The sequence below is a fragment of the Saccostrea cucullata genome, unplaced genomic scaffold, assembly GCF_032062105.1.
Source record: "Saccostrea cucullata isolate Sc308-1 unplaced genomic scaffold, CSIRO_AGI_Scuc_v1 ctg268, whole genome shotgun sequence".
Classification (NCBI taxonomy): domain Eukaryota; kingdom Metazoa; phylum Mollusca; class Bivalvia; order Ostreida; family Ostreidae; genus Saccostrea; species Saccostrea cuccullata.
The window spans coordinates 518415-544378 of NW_026935288.1; the positions used below are offsets into that span (position 1 = coordinate 518415).

The 25964-nt window shown below is 34.5% G+C and overlaps 1 protein-coding gene across 6 annotated transcripts; it reads right to left on the reverse strand.

Annotated features, from left to right (window-relative positions):
* Window positions 1-408: 408 nt before the first annotated feature.
* Window positions 409-25880, reverse strand: LOC134242384 (protein dopey-1-like). 6 transcript variants are annotated; one of them, XM_062724452.1, is made up of 30 exons: window positions 25796-25880; window positions 24351-24533; window positions 23688-24040; window positions 23064-23253; window positions 22341-22800; window positions 21602-21963; window positions 21005-21193; window positions 20050-20680; window positions 19562-19818; window positions 19150-19302; window positions 18809-18912; window positions 18390-18542; window positions 15461-17212; window positions 13187-13397; window positions 12713-12889; window positions 12165-12290; window positions 11887-12021; window positions 11630-11790; window positions 10996-11198; window positions 10735-10835; window positions 10479-10588; window positions 9838-10049; window positions 9270-9311; window positions 5572-5724; window positions 5219-5358; window positions 4937-4992; window positions 3958-3981; window positions 2568-2732; window positions 2009-2171; window positions 409-1746 (listed from the first exon to the last, which is right to left on the reverse strand). In XM_062724452.1, exons 2-30 carry the CDS (start codon window positions 24501-24503, stop codon window positions 1399-1401), a joined length of 7284 nt encoding a protein of 2427 aa, XP_062580436.1. In that variant the 5' UTR covers window positions 24504-24533; window positions 25796-25880; the 3' UTR covers window positions 409-1398. The 6 variants fall into 6 exon arrangements, with proteins under 6 accessions (XP_062580436.1, XP_062580438.1, XP_062580437.1 ...); XM_062724454.1 differs by lacking the exon at window positions 9270-9311; XM_062724453.1 differs by lacking the exon at window positions 3958-3981.
* Between the last annotated feature and the right edge of the window lie 84 nt (window positions 25881-25964).

The window sequence follows — 25964 nt, forward strand, 5'->3', positions numbered from 1 at the left end:
AAGAAGAGACAAAGAAACTGAAATAATCCTGTGGAAATAAAGCTGAAAATTAAATGTTCATCAAAACCAAAAGTAAACAGATTTCCAATGTTCATCACAAACAAAAAACATACAGTTCCAAACCAAATATCACAAATGACATTTTGATATGCATGCAACTAAGTTATATTTTGATAAAAAATAAGCCTTTTATAGGAATCAAGTGAGTACTAAATATTCTGGCTGAATTTTGGGTGGTATTATATGTTATATTGAAAATTTCTATATTTATATCATTAATTCACCCTTAAAAAATTATAATTATGTTGATAAAACATATGAAAATAAATTTAACTATTATCAGGTATCCTTAGTGAAATTGGTAAAAAGTAGCCCTGCAGGGCAAGTTTAAAGACATGTTTGGTAGCCCGACCTCAATATTCAGTTGTCCCGGCCCGGGCCAGCGGGCTAGCGTTAGTGTCGAACCCTGTTTTATAGGAATCAAGTGGGTACGAAATATGTTATATTAAATTAATTCCTTATGCATCCAAATAAGATATAACTTATCAATAACAATAATATACAACTTATCTAAGGTCTATACCTTTTTAGCACAAAGTTTTGTAACATTACAATAGAACTTTTTATCACAATATATTACAGAAACAGTAATGGGATATTTATGAACACAAATATTTTATATAATCACACTTGTAAACAAACACAATCAATTCATTTGGAATTTTTAGAAATAAAATAAGATTTTGTTTATTTTAAATGGAACTATGTGTATAAGCAAATCAAATAAGTCTGCAACAACATAATTGTAAATCAATTTCACAAAATCAAAAATCCTTAGACATGCAGAGTTGAACTTGTCATCCTCAAAGCATGAAAACATGCAAAATTTTAAAAGAAATAAAGCTTTAAACAATAAATTGCACATAACATAAAATGACTAGACGTAAAGCTGAACATGCACATGTAAATGAAATAAACTTTTCATTACTCAATATAGTTTTGTTTAAAAAAAAAATAGTTTTCAAAACAGAGAAAGCTTTATTTAATGGAGTTCAAATCTAAATAGCAAAGTGAATTTATTTCACCATGACAAGCACTGTAAAGCTATTATTTCCATTTATAGTAATTTTATCATGTTCCTTCACCGAGAACATTTAAATTCACTAGTGTCTAAATTTTTATTCATGATTCACAGAACCAAAAAAAATTTTAACATTGGAAGTATTGTTCTTCAACTCCTCTCCCACCAACCCCTCCCAACATCCTTTGCTCAGCCCTTCATTTAGCACACTGGGAAATGTTCATGATAAATCCTCTCTGTCCCTCATACCCTTGCCTCTCTTTGACTGGTCAAGGGGACCAGCTTCTTCCATGTGACCCCTGCAGCATGACTTTGACCTAGCGTAGAGGGCAGGGCTCCAGGAAATCCCTCTCCACGAGTTCCTCTATAATCTGTCTGTTACTTCTCTGCTGCTGGGTCAGCTGGACGTCTGACCGCTGGAGTTTATCCATTTTGGCAGGAGTAGACTTTGACTTGGGAATCCCCTTCTTATGACCTTGATCTACACCATTATGGGTCACCTGTTTGCTGGATTTCTTGCCTGCCATTGTGTATTCACTCTCGGAGGCTCCAGAATGACAGAGGGTGTTAAAGAAGGGCTGTAACTCTGTCAGGGATTTCAAGTAGGACTGAGTCAGAAGTGGTCTCCCTTGAGTTTGCTTCATAATGGGGGTAGCTCCTCCAACCTAAATAAAATCAGAACATATATTGGCATCCTATATATTTACAATGTAGATATGATTTAATATCAGTGCTTATAGCTGCAATATGATTTGAAAATTGATTTAGCAAAGCATATATAACATATTTGACCCTCTCATTTGTATCATGTGAGGATTTATATGTGAAAAATAATTGCATTCATTCATAATTGTTCTGTGATATGTGCAACACATGCCCATTTAACTACAGGAATTATAATTGAACAAAATTTGACCCGCCACTGACCCTGTCATTAATCAGCTTGGTGAGGCGGATGATGTGGGGGACAAACTTGGGTCTCCTTTTTTTTTTCTTCTTTTTCTCCTCTTTCTGCTCCTCTTCCTCATCCCCATCACTGTCGCCATTATCATTCCCAGCAGCGACCCCACCGATGAAGGCCCAGCGGTAACTGAAAGTTAAAGATCTATCTGTATGAATACTAATGTAACTGAAAAACAGATTATCATGCTATATTTTCAGAATTTTACATTAATTACTGTAGTATCTGGTAGCTCCTTTTTTGTTATTTAAAATTTTTTGTGATGAAAAGTTAAAGCTTTTCTCTTAAGTCAACACATTTAAAATGTTATTAAGAACCCAAATGCAACCAAGATATGTCATTTAAAAACTCAAAATGTGGAAAAAGATATGATTGTAAAACAAATAACAATTTTTCATCAATTCATTTTGGTAACCAAATCTCTTGGACCTTATAGTTTTGCACTTGAAAATGATCCAAAATATATATCAAAGTTTTTTGTTTTCATGACCTAGTCATATTTCTAACTACAGTTTAAGGACGTACAGTTGGAACTGTGGGACTACATCTGCTGGGAGAGCTAGGGCCAGGTCCAGTAGTTTACACACACTCAGATACAGCTGTAGCCAGGCAGGGTTGTTGTGGGCATTCAATCCGTTCCCGAGGTGAGCCCAGCTCGAGTCCAGGGCTGCGATCCTAGCAATCTGAGTCCTGTAGGATCAACAGTTATAAATGATATAAATATGTATATGAAGTATCCATATGTCACATGCATCCTGCAGCATTAATCTTAACTTATCTACATTGTTCAGATGCAACATCTTAAGTTATTCAAAAATACAAATTACATTTTTTTTTATTATATTAACTTAAAAATTATTATCTAAAATATATTGTAACCTGTCCTAAAGTGTTTCTATTAATTAACAATTGTTTTATAGTTAAAAGTTTAAGATCCTTAACATGATCAAAATTTTGCGAATTTATGGATAAATAACTTTTAAAATTCATATGTCTTATCAAATGAAGTATATCACAATTACAAAATATATATATTAAGACGACAACCATTTCCACTGTGAGATTATCAATCACTATATACCTACAAACAGTGTATAACTCTACTATTACAAACCACTCAAGAAGCACCACTGAATTACTGCATGGTAACTAAAAACATCATTACATATTTACAAGATTTATCACTGAGCTATAACTAAAACTCACACTTAAAAAAAAACAGCAATAAACTAATATTTCTGTCAAAAGTTTTAGAAATGTTTAGAGTCAAGCATCTAAATTTTTATACTAAGCTTATCTGATTTGTTAATCTTGGATGATTAATTTTTTCAATAAATATCAATTATTAATAAAGATCTCAGCCTTCTAGATTTCATACTTGTTAATCTTTATTACATCACACAAAATCCAAAATGCAGAAATTAAATGCAGGTATGAAGAGATTGCTGTCTAGAAGTCATTCATGATAGAGATGTGTAGGAAAAATTAGGGTCTAAAATTTACATTGGTGGCACCTTATGAAGTAAGTGGATATATTCAGTTTGATAATTATGTGAATGGGTGTTGTTAAATACTGGTATGATTTTAATTTATTTTTTCAATAAAGTAAAATTGAATCTTTGAATAATGTTGTCACCTCTATCAATAATTATCAAGTTTTTTTAATCTTTGAAAATACTTTGTAAATAAAAACTATGAACAAAAGAAATTTAAATGGGCAACAATTTAAAAAACATGAAATTCGACTGTGAAAAATACGGAACGAAAAGATTGAAACAAGCAAGGAACTTATTTCTTACCAAAAAAATGATGGTTTACAATTTGAAAACAAATGATATCAACGTTGGGGTCTGTAAAAAGGTTGCAGTGCATACAACAAACAGACAGACAAAGTGATGTCCTTGTAATACCGTACCTGCTCTTGCTGCGTAAAAACACGCTGCCAGAAAGACAAACAAGCATTCAACATGGTGACAAAAATCTGGTGAAAATCATAATTATGTGACCATTTATCAATGTGCTAGTTTGTCACATACATTATGTGTCTTTATAATTCACTGATCATGCATGCAGTTAAAACTTTGTTAAAAATTTTCATTCCATTAAAAATGTCTCTTATAAATATTACAAGTGAATTCATGTTATGTTAAATTCATTCATTCATAAGGCCTACGAAGGCTTGAATTTTTTTATGGCTGAGTTTTATTTCTGATTTTTAAAAATAGAATTACAAGAGACTAAAGATATTTTACAGCAGGTTCAATAAGCAGGAAGTTTGCCATGGATTAGCAAGAATCACAGCAATATTAAAAGATTGATTCATATAGGTGAAAGGTCATGGCAATACTTACTCCATACTGCTTAAAGGAAATAGGGAAAACAGATTTAAAATATTTGACACTATCCTATTATGATAATCTGTGAAACACAGTGCCCCCACTCATTTTTGAATTTCCTGTCATCTTTTCATCGTTTTTTTTTTAAGTTAAAAAGAAGTCATCCAGGTTCTTTTGACCTTTAACCCCTTATGAATCCCTGAACTTTTTTCACTACAAAGTCCCTAAATCCTCACATTGTAAAGAAGTATAAATATGGCATAGGTATAGTCTGTGAGAAAAAGAAAAAAACCCAAAACATTCCCATCAATTTTGGAACTGATAAGAGAGAGGGAGGGGCAAATGAATTCAGGTTCTGTTTGCACCAATTTTTAATTGTTATTTTCACGATGTTTTAATCTACTCCTGTTGTACATAAGAGAGAGGATAGTTGGAATCATTCCATGTGCTTTGACAAAGACCATTATGCAGGAATTTTTTCCCTCTGTATTTTTTCTGATTAATATTTTTCCAATAAAGCGACATCATGCAAGCAAAAATACAAGGGAGAAAACTCACTTAAATTCATCTGTATCATTTGACAGTTCCTGCTCTATCTGCATGAAGACATGAACCTACAAAACATTCAGTATTTAATTAAAAATATGCTTACTTAAAAGATAATTTCAAAACCTTAATTGAATTTTTTGTCCTTCATTTTCATAATCAATTGTGATTTATATTTATAAATGACTACATTTTTAAAGTGTTTCTGATTTTAATTTAAATACATGACTATTGTTAATCTTCAGTTGAAGTTAAGTAAAAAGAAATGAATGTATAAATGACAGACAGACAGACCATCTCGGTGATGACCGTGGGCCACAGGGAGGTCAGCTGGTGGGAGGACATCCTCAGAATCAGGACCCTGACACACAGGAACACCTGGGCCATAATGGAGGGGGCCTGGTGAGGCACCCGCAGGGACTCCGCCAAACGCTCTGAAAAACATTCACACAAAATACTCCAAAGAAAGTCACAGAGTGTGGCATATAAGGGTGTTAGTTGGTTGTATTGAACTAGTCAATGATGCAAAACAATTTTCAGAGAGTTTTAAAGTGCTGTTTTTAAACAAATTATATTCTGTACAAGAATTCTTGGAGGTTGGATGGGGGTTGTGGTGGTGGTGGGAGGGCAGACTTATGGAGAAGTACCTTGTATGTCTGGCATGGATTTCTGATACTGGTCAGGCTCACTACAGAAGATAGTGAAGGCCAGCCTCTTTAACATCTGAGCTCGCTGTTCTAATTCCTGCTCCTTAGAACTGAACAGGTTCAGTGAACCAGACTGGTTGAATGTTACTCGACCTGCAACAGAAGGAATTAGTTAATAAACATATCAAGTCATATTGAGAAGTGTCTTCAGTTAATACAATGTAGTTATCATAGCTTTCAAATTGATATTTTACTTCTATAAGATATGTTGACATTTTTTTAAAGCTAGCTTGTAAATATTAATGCACTGTATAAATGTATTTCTTTTTAAAAGTGTAACCCATGGGTTGTATTTCTTACATATGATTTAGGAAAAATAGAAATTAAAATCCAACTTTAAGAAAATTAAACAAAATCAAATATTTTTTCTACACATATTTTTTCAACCTACTGCTCAATTTTTTTTTCTAATTATCAAAATTATAAATGAACTTATTTAAAATTATAAATTAACTTATATAAAATTATAAATTAACTTATATAAAATGCAGAATAATTAATGCATAATACAGTTATACTAATCACATAGTTATATAATGTGTAAATACCTTAATTACTTCACACACCTTTAATTACTAACTGTTACTAGCCCTGATGAGGGTGTTGAGATTGTAAATTACCTGACACTTTACTAATGAGGTAAAGGAGAAGATGTACTTCAAGTCATCACCCCCAGTACTCTGAGGGTCAGGGTATAAATAATGGGACACAGTTACAGATTCCTCACAGAAGTCATTCCTTACAGATAAAAAAATAAGGAACAGGAAGAAAAGGGAGGTAATTACCATTCAAATATTTAATTCAACTGTAAATTAGAAGGCTTAGCAACATGCCAAATACATGTAGTTGAATTCAAAGTGAAAATTGTTTTTATTTGAAATTTTTTTTTATATCATTTTGATTGAGAATGAATTAGATTAGTACTTTTTGGGGATAAAAATTTTGGAAAAAAAAGAATGAAGTTACATGATCAATGATAAATACCGTTAGGGAATTTTTCAGGTTGTTAATACAGTTAGGTACTCACATTAATAAAAACAGCAATATTTGCTGAGACCGCAGTTTTATAAATAAAATATTTAAAGCTGATAAAACAAATAGAATATTTGGCACAATATGTGTCCAGACAACTTTTAAAAGTCTGAACCATTCTGTTCCAAATGCAATGTTTGTAGAATATGATTCAAAAATATATCTACATTGTATATGTAATGTAAAATTTTCATCTGATTATTATACTACTGGTTATTTGGCACAATAAGTGTCCATTCATAATGCTTTAATGACTGGCCCTTACTGTTCCAAATACCTTTTTGTATAATTCTGCCAAATTTCTTGATAATATCTGACAAATGATGGAGCACTTTTGAAATACAAAATTGATATATGTTGGTAAGAAATAAAATATCTGCCTGACAGTTGCTTTGGCACAGTGTGTGTCTGGAACTTGAAAAGTCCCAGGCCATTGTGTGTCGTGATATCTGCAGGTCAATTGTACATTATGATATGGGCTGACACCAGTGAGAATCTGGAGCTGAAATTAAGTTTTTGCAAGTTTTTGGCACCATGTGTTCATTGATTTCTATGAATATCAAGACCAACTGATGCCAAAGATGTGTTTGAATAACATCAACCCTACCACTCTAGATTCAAGAAACTGATCTGTAATTATCTAAACCTGTAAATCACTAATTGATATATTGGTATATCTAACCTAACGTAGTTCAATGTATGGTCTAACACAGTTTTGTAAAGTTCCTTTTAAGCCATCCATTTTAGACAAACATAATCCACAAAGTACTTTTATGAGTTGAGATAAAGCTTGGATATTTATTTCAGACTGTCAGAATACTGAGACTAGGCATTAGCTTTGGCACAATGTGTGTCCAGTCAAAGTTTAATGGCTTGACCATACTGTTCCAAATACAATGTCTCTAGAATGCTTCCTAATTCCCATGCTCAAGTCACTAATTCAAAGTAGAATATCAACATTCAGCAATGGATGATTAAATTAGGCAGTTGCATTGATACGAGACAGAATGTTCAAGACTGTCAAGTGTCATAGAAACCTGCAAGTCAACCACCTTGAAACAACCTCTAAATATGACTACTGGGATAAAAACTAATAATCTATGCATGTTTTTGGCACCATATGTGTCTTGATTAAATCCTCTCAACATCAAGACTATTTGATGACAAAGACGTGTATATTTATATAACACCCAACTTCACAGCTTAAAATTTGTAAAAAAAAATTTTTACATTATTCCTTTGGCAAAGAATGTGTACAAGCTCAAAATGGCAAAGCTGTATCCTTTTGATCCTGTCAGCTTCTTGGAAGAATTTTCAACAATGAGCCTAGCTTGTTACATAGCTGGGGAAAATTCTTTGGCACAAAATGTGTACAAGCTTTGGTATAATGGCATGTACTGTTTTGTCCCAATCAATTTCCTTATAACCCTTTCAAACCAAAGGAAATTTCAAACAAGTCCACTACATAAAATTCAGAGAAGATATTTTTTGGCACAGAATGTGTACAAGCTGATATTGTCCTAGCTGTATCATTTTATTCCAAGGAAAATCCATCTCTTCAAAATATAAAAAAGACAGACAACCTCAAAAAGGTGGGAATTCTTTGGCACCTTGTGTGATCTGGTGTACACAATAATGAACCAAATCTACCAGGAACCAAACAGTTACCTTCCTAATTTCCAAACAAAATGAGCAGAACTTGGCAGATCCATCCATCACATGAAAGAAGTATGTGTTGGCACCATATTTGATTCCAAAATGACAAATCTTACAGATTCTGTATTTAAAATAAGGTTATCTATAATGTGAGATCTCTACAGAAAATTAATCAAAACATGCACTGTATGTTTAAAGAATTTTGTCATTACGAGACCTAATATTTGTCTGGCTCCAAATACACCTTGTGACCGACCATATAAATCTAACAGGAGCTTTGAAACCTACTTTTAAGATGTTTAATAACCTTTTCTGAGATTTTTAATGTCCAATGAAAACAGTATTCAGGGAACAGGTTTATTTTAAATTTTATAAATTAACTGTTAACTTTGCTTTTAATGCAACATACTGAATCACTGATTACAAGATGTAACCAGTTATAAATTGAAAATACTCTTAGAGATAATGTATTTTAGCTGCAGAGAAAAGGGCTATAATACCATAATCTTTATAATTTTTTGTTATACCTTCTTGGCAAAGCTGCCATGCATGCCTTTAAGAGTAATCATTGCTTTACTTTACATATTGAGGAAACTTAAATAAAATGAAACATGAAGACCAAGAAACATGAAATTCAACAGTGAAAAAGTTGTATAATTAGACTGTTATACCTTGACTTTGACCTTACTAACACTTTGTTTCTGAATTTCAAACTTTTTATGAAATCTCTGATAATGATTTATATAAATTTTAAGAAAATGCTACCCTAACCTTTTCATGAAGTCTCCAATTAAAAGTTTTGAACAGACACATATATGGATTTATAAAAATGAACTGTTGATTTTTTTTTAGATTTGGGAAATTAAACAACTTTTTCATTAAGAAAAAAAAAACAAGAAACAAGAACAAGCAAAGTTGCATATTGAAAAGCAGAATGCAAATCAAAATACCAATCAATTTTGGAAATATCTGGCCTCCATCAGAAATCATTTCTATAAAAAATTTGCATTAAATGAGTACGTTTACTATGGATCACTAAGACTAAAGCTATGCTATCTGACATGGAGGTAGCAGAAATATAACAGCTATAGGTAACTTACAATGTATCTAATTTACCAAAGTTATACATTTTGATAAATGATCGATATGACTTTTTTTTTATTGTGTAAATAATGTATCAGCATTCTAAAAAACTGTTTCCTTATAGTAAATTTGTCTTTTATTCAAATTTTCAGCAATGCAACAGTTGTGTTAAGAAGTCCATTTTCATTATTATTATTAAATATAAAATTGCATATATGTCAGAAGAATGATTTACTTTAAAATTTATGTCTTAGTATGAAAGATACAGATGGGCACATTTATATGGATCTTTTGAGTTTTCTGCAAAAAAATTCTATAAGATGCTTATGTGTCTGCTTTCTAAATCTCTACTTGTAGCATCTAGAGACCCCTTCAACACTCTAGCACTAAAGAGCACAAACACATATCTGGATACCACACCAAACAATCACTCACTCATGAGATCTTTAAATGTTGTTTTATCGTGGGTCATCAGGTTGTCCACGACTGACCGCCAGTACCCAATACATCGGACATCCATCTGGAAGAAGCAGGGCTCCATCAGGAGCTCGAACGCCTCCTTCCTCCAGGCTTTCCGTGTGTACTGGTACCCGCTGACTGAAGACAGGATCTGGGAACAGGCCCGGAAACTGGGAATGTTGGGTATACTGAAAGGAATGTACTTATACATGATAAATAAATTCATTACAAAACTGGAACCAAAATAATCCTATGAAAGCTAGGTTACATTTTAAAAAAAAAAATCTGTTATGTTGTTAAAGTAAATAGTAACTGGATGTAAATATAACATTTATTTTCACATTTATCAGAAAAACATCTGTGATATCATTTGGTAAATTAGATGGAAAAGAGAAATTTAGAATGTCACAAATACCAATATAAAGGTACAAAATGAACTAAAGGTCAAGTCATTAGGCCCATTTTCCTGACCTTCATCTCATAATGTGTGCAGCTTTAAAATTCAGCATCTTCAACCTTCCTCATTCTTCATAAAATAATGCTGCATAACTGGCACATTCAGATTTTAAAGCATCATTAATCATAAGAAACAAGGCTGCAGAATCCTGCTTCATTACCTGTGATTCCTGAGATATGGGAAGACATTGTACAATATGGTGGACAAGAAAGGTGCTACTTTGTCCTTTTCATCACTGCTATAAATAACATCCAACAAAGGGGCCGTCACCTGTAGTATATGTCAAAAATAACTTAAGAAATCTTTTGATATGTACACAAATCATATTGCCAGAGAGTAAATGTGAAGAAGGGTTTATGGTAAAGACAGAAACTGACAATGAATTTATATTATAAATATTGTTCCATGTAACTGACCTCTGCCAGCAGGGTCAAGGCCTGTACACTATATTTAGAATCCAGGACACTGATCTGTTTAGGATCTGCCACCTTTCTCTCTATCATCTCCTGGTCTGTCTCTGTAACACACAAGATTACAATCATATTCATCACTTTGTCTCCCATGAAGAATTATTTTGCTAACATATTTATTCATTGAATCTTTTGTTTATACTGCAAGTTACCCACAAAATTATGTTTCACACATGTAAAAAAAAATTAGACAGATTATTATTATACCTGACTCGTCATCAATCTCTGATCCTGCTATCTGCTGTGTATGTTTGACTGCCAGATTTCTCCTGAGCCACGTCGTCTGCTCCAGTGAAGACCCCGCGATGAGTCCGATCATCTCCAGGAGACGCTGGGCCAGCTCCTGTAACTCCTTCTGGTTCTTTTTCTCCTCTATCTGAGGGATCTTCTGTACAAACTCACATAGGATCCTGATCAGGAAAATCAATACAGGCTTGTATTATTTGAATTCTCGTTTTCAATTTTCATACGATAAATTTTCAAGTTCTGAAATTTACTTTTTTTTTTTTTTGCATTACTAAATTTTTCTTACTATATCCTTTGTACACAGGATGTAAATCATTAAAACCCCTAAACACTTTTTGGCAGTTTTATATCATTCCTATATTACCATAACACAGCATAATGGTCTAACAAAGAAACGGCCATTATAAACATTTACGTTAGATAATGGCCCCATTAAGATGGAAATGCTATAGAGAGAAATCAGTGTCTTATGCAGGTTTCATGGATCTGCAAAGGGAAATAACTCTTGTTAATCCGAACGTAGACTATTGAAGAGTTGGTTATAACAAGCACAGTGAACAGTGAACTAACAATTGGAATGATAAGAGGTACTCACTGTAATAAGAGAAATTTTCCAGGAGGGGACAGGTTAAGCTGCATCCCGTCCCTCAATAAAGTCAGTAGAAACCCCCAGGAGTCCATTAACTGGGTCACCGGAGTCTGCTGTACATAGGAATAAAAGAACTGCAGCATGTTCACCTCCAAAGGAATACTCTTCTGTAAAAGGAGATAAAATAGGTCAACATTAAGACTTTGACACATGAGGAGACTCAGAAAAAATTGCACTCTGTTTTATATTATACAGTCATATACCTTGCTTTTGCTAATCTCAGTTTGTGGTGGTTGTCTTAACACTTTGTTTATTGTCTGTACCAGTGTGTCAGTAGGTAGAACTTTTATTGCACTTATCAAGTCCACCAACAAGAGCTGATCCTCACAAGCAGTGCTCTGTTAAAAGAGAAAATCTTTAATTAGAATAAATCGGCCATTTTTGAGATCACATTAGCAATATTTTTCAGTATAATGAACATTACCATACATTGTTTTTTAAGTTATAGGTTTACATGTAATAGAGAGATTCTCTTGTGTACCTTCTTGTTTGAAGGTGACCCTTTCTTCCGACGATCATTCCAAGCCACACCCACAGCCCCCAGAAGGTGAGCCCCATGGGGTAAAGAAAGCGGGCTCAAGAAATTCAGCACACACTGTCGAATTACCTGAAATATGACACAGAAAGTATTCTGTGAGCAACATTTAAGGCTACAGAATATATTTGAAAGTTTAGTGTAAGTTTTCTTGTTCTGGAGATTTTTATATCACTTTCCTTTTTATCTACATTTATTGATTAAAGAGTATTGTTTAAGGAAAATAAAATGGGGCCAATCAGATACCCAGAAATTATCCACATGATAATTTCTAAGTTTCCCTTAGTTATCGCCACATTGAGTTACCATGATAACAAGTTACCATAGCTACTCAATACTTTGTGCGCAAGGATGTTCTCATCATTTGGCCCTTATCCTAAACTTAAGGGAGAGAAAGAAAGATACAGAGAGAGAGAGAGAGAAATATATATATAGAGAGAGAAAGAGTGAGAGAGAGAAAAAGAGAATAAGGAAAAATGATAGAGAAAACTAACCTTTGGTCTCCCCATGATCCATGTGTTACTCTCCTGTACTTTGCTTGAGTCCTCGTCCACATTGACAGCTCTCCATAGTGAGGCCATACAGGCAATGATACGCGGCATGATACTCAGTAGACCGTTACGAGCCTCCCTCACCGGAGCCGGGGACAAATCACGGGCTGGGCTTACCTCCTGTAAAGAGATTTGGTAGTCCTCATTACCAGAATAATCATATTAAGTACATTATACATGTTACTTGCTTCATGCACCAACAACCTTACTGATTCTACAGAAAAAAATTATCTCAAGTTTAAACATTTCTTTGGGTAGGCAAGTCATAAGTAGTTTTGAAATCAAAACCATGTGATTTAATCTAAAAATTCATATCACATTTCTTGGTTAATTGTATCAAACGCCACTCAACTAATTCTTCATAAAACATGTACCCTTCAATTGCTCTCAGTTCATACAAATATTCCTCCATCTTACCCTGCTGTTTGGGGAAGGGTTGAAGACACTGATCAGATTGTTCAGGATCTGCCCCGCACTGCTGCTCTCCATGGTGACGGTGGTGCTGGAGGGGGACTGTAGCCCTACAGACACAGGAGCCACATTGTCCAGCAGACAGTAGTGACACAGGGTAGTCAGTCCCTCCAGGATAGTTACAATGTGGTCCACGGGGAGATAACTCTGGACATCACTAAAACATGAAATACTGTAAGTTAGGATAGTTACAATGTGGTCCACAGGGAGAAACTCTGGCTATCCCTAAACATATTTATAACTTAAAAAAAGATGTAAAAAAAAATACACACTAATATATTATTGTGTACTTTCCATAATTTGAGTGCTTTCCATCAATTTTATAAAGTAAATCTAAACTTTTCGTTTTGTTCAGGATTTTAGTTCCTAAGCAATTTTTTTCTATTAGTTTTTGACATCTTTTATTTATTGTGATTTTTCAAACCCCCTTCTTCCTATTCGTTATCTCTCTTCATCTTGTATCCCAGATTACATTGATATCAGAGTAATCATGATAGTTTGAAGTATTTTACTATTTTGGTATTTTTTTCTTCCTGTGTAAATAACTTTTCAAATAGATTTCTTTGATAATATTTTTTTCCCTATATCTTTTCCTTTTTCTGTCTTGATTTCTCTCCCTGATTGGACAAAGATCAGATATTTTTAAGATTTTGTCTAAGGATTTTGCAACTGATTTTTAATATATCTAAAATATTTCCTCATCAAAATTTCTATTTATCTTGTTTTGTACATGTTTATCATTTTTATTTAACTTTAATTCTAATACAACTTTCTGTCGAAATCAGTCTTTTCATTAACTATATCAAGAAAGTGATTAAAAATGATGAATATTATAGGATTAAACGTTCTTTTTGAAAAATTTATCGATAAATTTTTCAAAAAGAACGTTTAATTCGTATAATTCCAATATCGAATTTTTAACAATATTTAAATTATTTCTCCTTGGGGCCTCCATACAATCCGTTATTTTTGGACGGCGTAGGAATACATTTTACCGCAAAGGAACGTAATCGAGATGAATTTCGATAGAGTTCAGCTTAAATTGTCAAAACAATCGATAAATAAACTTATAAAGACTTATCGAATGTTGTTTAAGTCAACAAATATCGTAATTACGAGTTTACTTCAGAACAGTTCGTCCTTGACCATGGCCATGTTGACATAAACGACAACTCTCACAGCGAAAGTTGCAGACCAACGACGCCTTCGATTTGCACTGGTTTGTTCAAAGATTGATCATGGGGAACAATATAGAAAGTAAATATGAATTTGATGCTAATAAGGCAAGAATTTGAGGTACGTTTCTTTTCCCTGTCACAACGATACAAACAGCTGATTTTTTTCGTATTATGAACATGGAGAATATGACATCAGCAATTTTTGAAATTCACACCCGTGATCCGACAGTGGCGTCGTTTTCATGGTGTCTGTCAGCTGTTTATAGTCGTTTGTCGCCAGTTTTATTTTATGAAATTAAATTTTAAGTTTCTTGTATTCATAATATAGCTAAAACAGGACAGAAATTTAACTGCTTTCATTGTTTATACGAAAGCCCAGAAGCTTGGTCAAGAAAGTAGTTCTGTCAGATTGAAAATTTTATCGATGTGTAAAAATTTTCTTAAACGTGTTCTCGTCCAATCAAAACACAGGAAATCAATAGATAAAATGAAGATTGGAATTATTAAACAAATGTCACATAAAACACATGTAATACATGTATTATTGTATTATTGCAAATAATACTAAAAAAGAAGATACAGATGCCTCAAATAAAATAATGTCCATATTGAACCTTTCCAGTAGGTGCTTTTCTGTATAATAACAATATCATGTGGCCCAGAGGCCACATGGCTTACATGAGTTATCTTGGTCCTGTTGTCTTTTTGAGAAAATTTAAAAGGTCCCCCCCCTATTCCCATAAAAATTGCCCCAGTAATATGGTCCCTTACTTGCTCAAGGGGTTGTGCTTGACTGAACATTGGAAATTTTCAATATCAGCACAACTTCCATGGCCTTGCTGTTTTGGAAAATGTGAAAAGTTAAGTATTGGATGGACAGAGCGACAGATAACAGACAAAAGTGATCAGAGAAGCTCTCTCGAATGTTTGTCTTCATTCTAAATTTCTACATTTTGTACTCAAATTCGCCTTACCAGTTATAAATATTTTTTTTTAATTTATAAAAATAATCGTATCCTTTATTGTAAGCATTTAAATTTACCTCTGCTGAGAGTTCTGTTCCTCAGGACTGTACTGTACAGACAGAATCTCTAAATTCCTACACAGCTGTGATGTCACAGTCAGCACAATACTGCACAAGGATTTACCCATATAGGGCAGACTGGAGGTTACCATAGCCACCCAGTGTCTGTGCATGTGAGCCATATGTTGCTGTTTTAAGGCACTGAGAACACATGAAAGCAACATTTGTTGCTGAACTACAGGCTGTCCAACAGTGAATTTAACATTCATCAGTGATTGGTGAAAATTCACTTTTTGTTTTTCCCACTCCTGGGGTTGTGGAGCAGTATTTTCACTTTCACTTTGGGTTTTCTGGGCATTGTGTTCTAGCATAATCATTACCAGTAGCAAACTGAGTAACTTTATTTGGAATGTTTCATTGGAAGATGGGTCAAGATTCTCCTCGTTAAATTGAATAATGGCTTCTGTGATATTAGATGAACTCCCACCGGCACTCTTCTTTCTGCAGTTATAGACAGAGGCCAGACAAGAGTATAGAATAGCTTTCTGAAGTTTACATCTACCCAGTAGGTCTTTGATGTATGACATAAGACTCTTCCCACTCTCCTTCATGATGGTAATTAACTCAGACAAAAGACAAGACAGGACCTCAGTGGCTACGATTTGAACCTCTTTGTTACAATTCAGTTCCTCTGTGGACAACTTACTCATCATTAAATTTGGAAAATAACTTCGGATAAAGTACAAACACACAGATATCATTATTTCTATGAACATATTACTTCTATAACTAGATAACACTTCTGAAGGAAGGTCTCCAAAGAAGTTCTTCCCAAAAATAGACTTTCTGTGCCTGGCCAATAGAGTTTGTAATTTGGCCAGTTGTCGTGTTCGGACTGAGCTAATACTGGTAGTAACTAATGCTGTCACAATAAGCCTTGGACAGGCAGCCAACATGGACTTTAGCATTTCCAGGGCATACAATGTCCTTTTACCATCATACTTTTGTGTGTACAGAAGCATGTGCATGTGTAGAGTGTGTATGTCTGTGTTGACCCTGTCCTCCCTCTGAGTGGCTTTGGACATATCCAGCTCACTTCCTGTGGGAGAGTCTATATCCAGACCTCTCCTCTCTATACTGTTCAGAATATCATGGTCCTGTACTTCACTACTTGTCACACTTGCTGTTCTCTCCAGAGCTTTCTGTTTGTTCTGTTCTGCATTGGTTTGTTCCATCACTTGATTCAAGATCCAGTCCAGCACCCATTCAACTATTTCCTGTGAAGTTGGATTATCTCCCTTCACTTGTGATTGTGGGTTATCTCCCTTATCCTCATCTTTAATTTCCTCACCTTCATCACCAAAAAAGATACCTTCCTTAACACAAGTTTCTTTATCCAACCTTTTGGCAGTGGTAAGATTAGCCTGAGTGGGAGTTGAATGATCAAATCCGTCAAACTTATCCAACGAGTTCTCGGATCCCCATGGATTTATCTGTAGATTTAAATCATCGGGTCTGACTCGATCGAAGTGCAGTTCTTCTTCATGTGGGGTTAGTGAAGTGGATCCATGTTCCCCCATTACTAGGGCTAGCTGCTTCAGGTTCTCTGCATTTCTCCCCGTGATTTTACGACCCTCGTTAGACACATGGTAGATGATGTTCCCTCCCTCACTGCTGATGGCATAGATCTGGGCTTCTGATCCCTCCTCAGATGATTCTGATAAATGAACTTTACGAGGTGTGTGGATGTTAACATGCTGAATGGATATCCTATATATAAGAAATAATTTGAAACATTTAATATTAATTAGACTCAACCTTTTTTTCTCAGTCAACATGCACAAATTTCATTGTTTTAGAAAGAAATATGCCTAAAACATTGCAAGTGGCTTAACAGGTAAGTTAAATTACTTAAGTGCCTGTCTCAGAGAAAACCATGCAAATTGAAAAAAAATTGTCCAGATGCATTATCTTAGAAAATTTAAAAGTAACCCACACAAATAAAGATTTGGTCAAATGACCTAAAATATGATTTACATTTTGTCGTAAGTTGTTTCTATTTTTAGTAACGGGGATTATTTGTATTCCTATAAAAAAAGTGTAAAAAGAGCATTGACATCCATTGAAAATGATGCATTTTAAGTGCGTCTTTTAAACATATTTGCTATAATTTTTATTTCAATCTTGCATATGTTATGGTAGTGCAATAGTAGTCAATTATATTCATTAAAAAAAATTTACAAATATATTTTGTATTTAGCCACATTATATGAGGGAATATACAAAGAATCTAGATTTTAGCAATAAAAGCTTTTTTTTCAAAGTTTGGTTAATCGTATCTTAAAGCGAGGATGATTTTTTTATTTGAATTATACTGTTTTGAATTTATTAAATATAGAAGAAAAACATATTAAAAAATTGTCGTTGGCAAACAACTATGTATCACAGAAAAAAATTCCAATTACAGGTGAATTTATCAATATTAATCTTAAATTAAAACATGCCATTTCATGCTACAAAATGCTACTTAAACATGTTAAATGATTAAATGGTATTTTCATGACATATTAAATTTTTAGAAATTGTTTATTAATATAAAAGAAATCTTTTTTCATTATAGATGCCTTTAATTCTAATATTAATATTTTTTTGCATTTGCCTAGTCTGAGTTCGGTCCCCTTGCGCAACTCTCCTACATTAACATGATTAAAAGGATTAAAATATTGCGCTTGAGTAATCATGATTATAGAACTTCAACTTGCATGACAAGCTCATTAAAAAGGTCAAGGTCATTGGTATTGGCTTTATAGATTCATCACTTAAGGGCAGTAACTCTGCAATTGAAAGAGTTTTTAGGCTCATGTTTTACACAAAAGTTGGCTATTACATGAAGTTCATGTAATATATAAAAATAGTCAAGCACTTATTATACGATCTCCTCTTTTACCTGGCGGTATCAGGGTGCAGTAACATGTGAAGTATAGGGTCCAGCACCCTCCCTATGTCCCCCCGCTGAAGGAGATGGGTCAGCCAGGTGGTAGCCACAGCCTTCACTGTACTGTTCTCCTCCCTCAAACTGTCCAGTACTACAAACATTGACCTGGCAAATAAAGAATGTTATTAAATTACTGAACAACTGCCCATTAACAAAAAGATTGACCTGTTTTATGTTAAACATTTATATAAATTATATATCACTGAATTATAGCACAAACCTCAATATTATTCAAAAATTGTTAATAGTTTTTCAGTCTTTTCTAGATTTCATTTTCTTATGAAAATGACTTCATTAAATTTTATTTTATGCATTCAGAAAAATAAAGTATCCCTACATGATTCAAGCTGTTCTAACACACACACATTTACCTGTCAAACTTCCTATGAGATCCAGTGGGGGTAGAAATGTCTCTGATGTTCCTGGTCAAATGCCACAGGACGGCAAATCTCTTAAAGGCCTCAATCTTCACCACCTAAAATACAACACAAACCCACTTTTTGCATCCTCTTCCAATGCATTTAATTAACAGCCAAGTAATTAAGTTACTAACTCCTTCTAATAAATATTTTATCTATCATATTGCTTAATGCTTTTTTTGTGCATGCCCAGTAGTCTTAATGCCTTGTATACAAAAAACATCACAAAGCCACTTTATTATTATCAAATCCTTGACAATCATAATTACATATTAAATTCAGTTTACTCCTACCTCATTGTCCGAGACAAAATATCGACCAATCACGTCCTCACACACCCAGGATGACGGGGCGACTTGATGAAGGAGGTAGAACATCCTGACAGCCTGCTGGTGATACTGCGGGGAGGAACTGTCCAAAAATCCCCACAAAATCTCGGCTAATACCTTTAAAAAATCCAATGTTTTAGAAAATGAGATTTGCAAAGATTGACCCTAAAAATGACATATTTTATAGGCAAAGTTTTGCTTTTGTAACTTTTTTGTTGAGACATGTATACTGGTTAAAACTTAGACTTATTGAATAAATTGTATAAATTTCGATTTCTCAATCATTGAAGGAAGAGTGTCTTTTTTGGTTCTACACAGAGTTTACCATCAGGAAATGTATACCAACCCTGTTATAATTAACAAGTTTGAGATTTACCTTATAGAAGACTGTGTTGTTGTTGAGATACTTGAGATGTTTTGGAAGCAGTGCTGGTAAAATCATCACGGACACAGTGCCTCCTGTTGGAGAATGATCTACAGTTGAGTGATCAGTGTCATCAGAACCGACGGAGCGTGTCAGCTGAATCAGTTCCAGGATAATGCTGATGGTCGCGCTCTGAATCTCAAAGTTCTCTATGGCAACATTACAGGTGATCAGATCCTGTAGCCATGGGGGCAGCTCTTCTCCTTCAGCTGCTTTTTAAAGTATTATACAAAATTTTAAATTGTTAATCAAATTTAAAAATTATTTGGCAAAATGGCAAATAACTTAAAGTGAAAAAGATGTTAAATCCACATTATTTTATATTGTAAGCAAGATTTTAATCTTCTACATGCTTTGCTTAGCTATTCTAAATATTGTGACATTTCTTTATAAAATTCAATACTAGTACTGCTTGTCGTCTATAGTGTCAAAATACATACCATTACTTTGTGACCTTTTCATTGCTTTCTGAAAATCTGTACAATAAATCGGAAAGTTGGAAAACTCTGACAAAAGTTTACAGGCATTTTTAAACGTAGTAACCACGTCCTCTGTTAACGAGTCCACAGTGACTAGCTTTGGACGATTTGATTGGTCAACACCTGAAGGAAAACTATCCTCATAGCTGTAATCCGAGGCAGTATCTAACACCGAATCTGTCTCCTCACTCCTCACTGCCTCCTGAGGAAGCACCAGTCCCTCAAGACACTGACGAGAAATCTCCTCACTTTGTAAGATCTTCTTCGTTGTGTAAACGTGGAAGAAGTTCTGATAACATTCCACACACGCCTGCATCATGTTAAGAGGGTACCGTGACCCCTGACGCTTCACGGTCCAATGGCGAGGTCCCTGCTGACCTCCTGTTGATTGGTCAGCGTCCTGTACTGTACTATCCTCCAGTGTTTCTCTATTAGCCTCTTTGTTTTCACTTTGTTGGTCTGTCTGTGGGTCTTCTCCCTGTTCCCCATCATTTATCTCTCCATTCTCCTTCACGTCATTGTCTGTCTTTAGTGTCCCCTGTAACCTCTGGATGTCCTGCAGGTTTACCTCACCAGGGAATTCTGATACAATCTTAAAATATAATTTACATCACAATAATGAACATTAATTTAAATATAGTTCATTTTCCTGCAAAATGTATATTCAATTGACAGTGCATAAACAAACCTATGGATCTTAATCAATATTGGTAGAAGTCAATTTTTTCAATTAATAAAAAAAAATTGACTAGGAAAGCTCACTAATGCTTTCAGTTGATGAGCCAAAAATTATATTACATGACTAAATGCACTATATAATATTATGTACCCTATACACATTACTAATTTTTTTTTAATCATCGCCAAAATTTTTTTCCAAATATTCCTTTAACATGTTGAAGAGAAGAGTGTTTACCTCAGATTCATCAAGCTTATTATCTATAGCATTCATTGGGGGCTGTACTTTGGAGAGTAATTTTGAGCAGAGCTGTATGGTACATGACATATCCCCCTCGCTGATGTCGGTGCAGTACAGCGTCATGGTGTTGGTGATTCTGAACAGTAAATCTGGCAAGTGGTCGGTCTGGGTCTCCAAAAATGTCTCCTGTCACAAAAAACAGCATTTTATAAATCCAAATAAAAGTAAAAATCATAAGGTTTAGAATCTATATGTATAATTTCATTTGTTGGTAGTAAACAAAAATGCTCTGTCTATTTCTATATTGACTAATGAGCCTACTAAATGATGTATGGAAGATAGTCAGATTGATGAATCAGATAATGAAATAGAAGAGCCTGCATGTTTAACATGCAAAAAAAGGATCAAATTTAAAATCAATGTTATCAAAACATGCAACAAACTTACCCATGAAAACTATGAAAAATCATACCAATATCATATAAAATTGAACTATAAGTAGGGGCAACATAACAAGTAATTCACATTATAATTTTTGTATTTCTCCATGTTTTTCATATTAAGGATTGATTGGCATGATATATTTTAACTGACCAATGAGATAACATCCAGTAGATACTCCACGAGTGTACACAGCTCAGGGAGGGCCGGTATATCGCTCTCCTGTACTGAGTTTGTACGGCGGATCTTCCTAGAACTCACACACTTCTGACAGGATGCCTCAAACATTCGAGCCACATAGTCCCAGATGAAGTAGGGCTCGAAGGCCCCAAACAGCAGGTTACAGGTCTTGATGAGCTCATTGTGAGTCCGTTCCTCTCTCTCCTCCTCCAGTCTTCCTGATTTGGTGGACATGGTCCCCTCTTTCTTCTCCTGTTTTTTCCTGGAGTAACTCCCACTCTCCCTGTACAGACACCGGAACACAGATAGGAGAACACTCTCAAGGATTACTGGACCTATAAAATGATTAAACAACACAAATGATTCCAGATAAAACAAGGAGAAGGTGGGTTTTATTTCTTACAAATACACACTCCTGTTAAGGAATGATTGGTAAATCACCATCAGAGCTACAGGTTAACTTTGTTATCCTGAACAGTGATGAATTCTGATATTTCAATACTGTGAATATTTCAGATTGCTTTTGAAGTCCCAATCTCAATTTTTTCTTTATGCATTTTAACCTCAATATATCTCAAATCCACAAAATCATTTGAAAAATATTCTTGGTCTCATTAACTTCAAGATAAAGAGGTTTAACTTTATTTGATACCCACATAAACAGTAATATTTAACAATCATAATTCTCATCACACCTTCATCATCAGCTTACCTATCTCCGGTTTGTCTAGTAAACTCATCAGGATCCTGAATGGCCTAAGGACCCCCAGTTTTGTCCCCTCCCGCCCCTCCCCCTCCTCCTCCTCAGTAACGGCCAGCTTCTGTTTTAACGCCTGTATCAGCAGCTCCTTGGAGAAGGTGTAGAAGTAGCCCAGGTCTGTCTCACTGGACGTCGAGATACTGTCCCCGGACTGCTGGTGTTTGGAGAACTCGGGAGGAATGTTCAGAGAAGCCATGTTTGTGACATTGGATCCTAGTAGCCAGGAGTAAAGTCGGCGATTGAGTGACATGTCTCTCCGCAGGACAACGTTTACGACAGCTAGGACAATTTTGGACATGTCGGATTTTGTAAGCTGAGCATTATGCATTGGAAAGGCTAGCATCATGAAGTCTAGGAGACTGCGCTGTACCAAGACATTAGAGTCCTGTATAGCACCACATAATGCTTCCACCTGAAATTACAATATATGTTTTTGTAAGTCTTACAAAGTCCCTGGAAAATTAATCACATGTACATTTATTTAGTAAAATAAAAAAAAAAGTATATAATATGTTACATTTTAGGTATCAATAAAGTTCTTAGCTTAAAATATATACAAGTAAGACTTTCAATAAATCTGCAATTTCATTCAGACTGAAGAATCCTATCCTATTCATAATCACTTTGTTTTCAGTTACTTTTTGTTTGCATATATGTAAAGGTTTGGATAAATACCATGAGATCAATATTGAGTCCCATCATAAAGAGCTGGTCCTCCATGGTTTGTTTCTTGTTATAGTGGTACAGTAGATAGGTAATGGCAGGGAGGCGAACACTGGGGCAGGACTTAACACACTCCCAAAGACAGGTGTAAAAATACTCAGGCCCCGCAGCTGAACAAAAATCCTCCAGCAGTAAGATAGTTCTACAAGAAAATAAAACATACTGTAGAGCAACTTTTATTTGCAATCCAGAAATATCCACAAGTTAGAGTATAGTTGCGCACCTTTACAAACATCTAAGTGTAGTTCTCTCCTTGAACTTTTTTTTGTAAGCATATACACATGTATACATTACATGTATGTTTCTTCAGTTATGAAAATTTCAAAATAAGTTATGAATGGGACTCAAAATAGATAATTGCTAAAAATTTGTTGAAAATATATAGTTTTAAAGTATTAATTGTTTTACAGGATGTGTCTAGATTAATCACATTAATCAGTTAGATAAATAAATAAACAATGCTCCAAGACTCCTCTTTGATTAAAACTTGGTGGACACGTAATTAAACTTTCACGCCTACTTTCAGTAAGAAATTTATAACATAAGAAATAGTGTTATACACAAAACATGTCTCACCTATCAAGAAGTTCTGATCCTTCCTCAAGCCCGGGCAGTAGCCCCAGCAAAAGACCATTTAACCCGGGCTTGATATCCTTTTTCAGGGCCACAAAGTGTCGCTCATACAAGGTCAGTAACACAGGCTTTACCCCCATAGCAGCATGTCCCAGCAGGGGAAATAACCCTGCACTGTATATAAACAGGTCCTGTGCTAATCTCCGAGTTCCTATACATTTGAAAATGATGTCGTAAGTTTCCAAGGCCTTGAGATGGACACCGCTGGGCAGTGCAGGATGAAGACATTGTGCAAGCCTCTTTCCTATGGTCACCCTCTTTGGAATGACTGGGTATTTAGTGTGACCCACTAGTACCTACAATGTAGATCAATAATATATCATGGTTCATTGAAAAATCTTATGCTGGTAATCTTCTATTACAAAATTATAGACCAGAAACTAACATTCTGATTTACTCAGATTTCATACAGTAATTCCTTAATAAAAGACGACATACTTTTGTAATGCAAAAATCATGGCAGAAATAAAAAGTTTGCCAATGAACTGAATTTCATTACATCAGGAGGAACAGAGTAACCATTTTTGGAAATTTTTTATATATTTTGAGTTTCCTCTTTAAATGTGTCATATAAGGCCTAGCTATAATCCTTAACATAATACTCACCTTGTTAAGTTTGCCCAAGGCAGAGATGAGATCTGCCCACTCACTGGTGTACTCGAAGCTCTTCAGTGCCTTCTCCACCTGACTGATGTAAGATCTGTATTTGGAATCATTCAGAAGCTCACATTCTTCAGCTAGAATTGTCAGGGCACTCATTGTCACCTAATCCTATCTTAGAGATCTGTTCTGAAATACATGTACAAAGAAAGTGAACAACATATAATGAAGCATAATAATAAAAGATTTTTTTTTATCTGTAAGATAAAGATTTGTTCATATAAACATAATCTGTAACTTTACTGTTCTGTCAAATTATCCAAGAAATTATGAAATTATGATACCGAAATTAAAACAATCAATTTTTGCTCAGAGAAATCTTAGTTAAAGAAAAATTGACATCTATGAAATTCTTTATCAAATAAACATACTTAGGCTATACACAAGATCTTTAATTAACAACTATGACTTAAAATTAGATGATACAGTGCAGCGAGCGCAGCGAGCGTTGCAAAGCGACGCTCGTCACTGCGAGCTCTAACGACAATGCCTGGGCGAAGAGAAAATTCGGACTACTGCACATTCATTCGAAAGAAAATTTTTCTGCAGTAATTTGGACCCACAATGCATCACTTCGTGCAGAAACGGTAAAGCAACGTTCTCGCGAGAATTTTAACAACAAAGGTTAAACGAATAATAAACTTGCCTTCATTTAATGAATTTCTGTCGAAAAATAGTCAATAAAACAGTTTTTCATTAAAATCAGCCCTATTCATGCTTCGATTTGGTAAAGCAACATGCATTCAACGTCATATGACGTCAGAGTCTTAGACGCACCGAATGTCACGTGCTGTTTGACGAGCCCGATCGAAATGAAAACTGGACAAGTATCTGCGCTCACCCTAATGGTCGCACCGTCAACATATTATAACTTAATTTTGACATAAAATATTTACGAAAGGACGATCAAATAATTGGTGAACAGATAAAGCCTCCCTTGGCTTACAAAAATTATGGTGACCATAGACAACACGAACAGACTCATGCAAACAGATAGATAGGGCAAACTGACCGATTCTGGTACCATCAATAAATAGCACAATCGTCGTGCTTTTGACCTATTACTTTTGTAAAGTGTGAATATTGATTGTGATTATCATCTGGCATTCTGCCCCTCCCCATTCAAAGATCATCATGTCATGTGTATATTTTATTAATTTAAAAAAAAAATAAACAAAAACAAACAAAAAAGACCCTTTACCAAATTAAAAAGTAATGTTTACAATATACACACTAGATTTAAATTTCCCAAACCAAACAACGATACATTTTTATTCTGAGGAAATTCGAACATCATAACTACTGTTATTCCACAGCAGAATAAGGTTAACCTACAACAAAGTCAATACAAATCCACATCTTCCTGTACATTAATTAGTTATGGGCTTTACCTGTTTAAAGTTACATGTTCTATCGTCCAGAGAGTATTGTTTTTGTCAATCGTACGATATGACCATCTGTCATTTTCATTTTTAGTAAAAATCAACAAAGGAGAAAAACGCTTTTCCGGATACTTTTGGAATTTTAGAATCATCTAAACGTTTGACATTAAGGATTCTT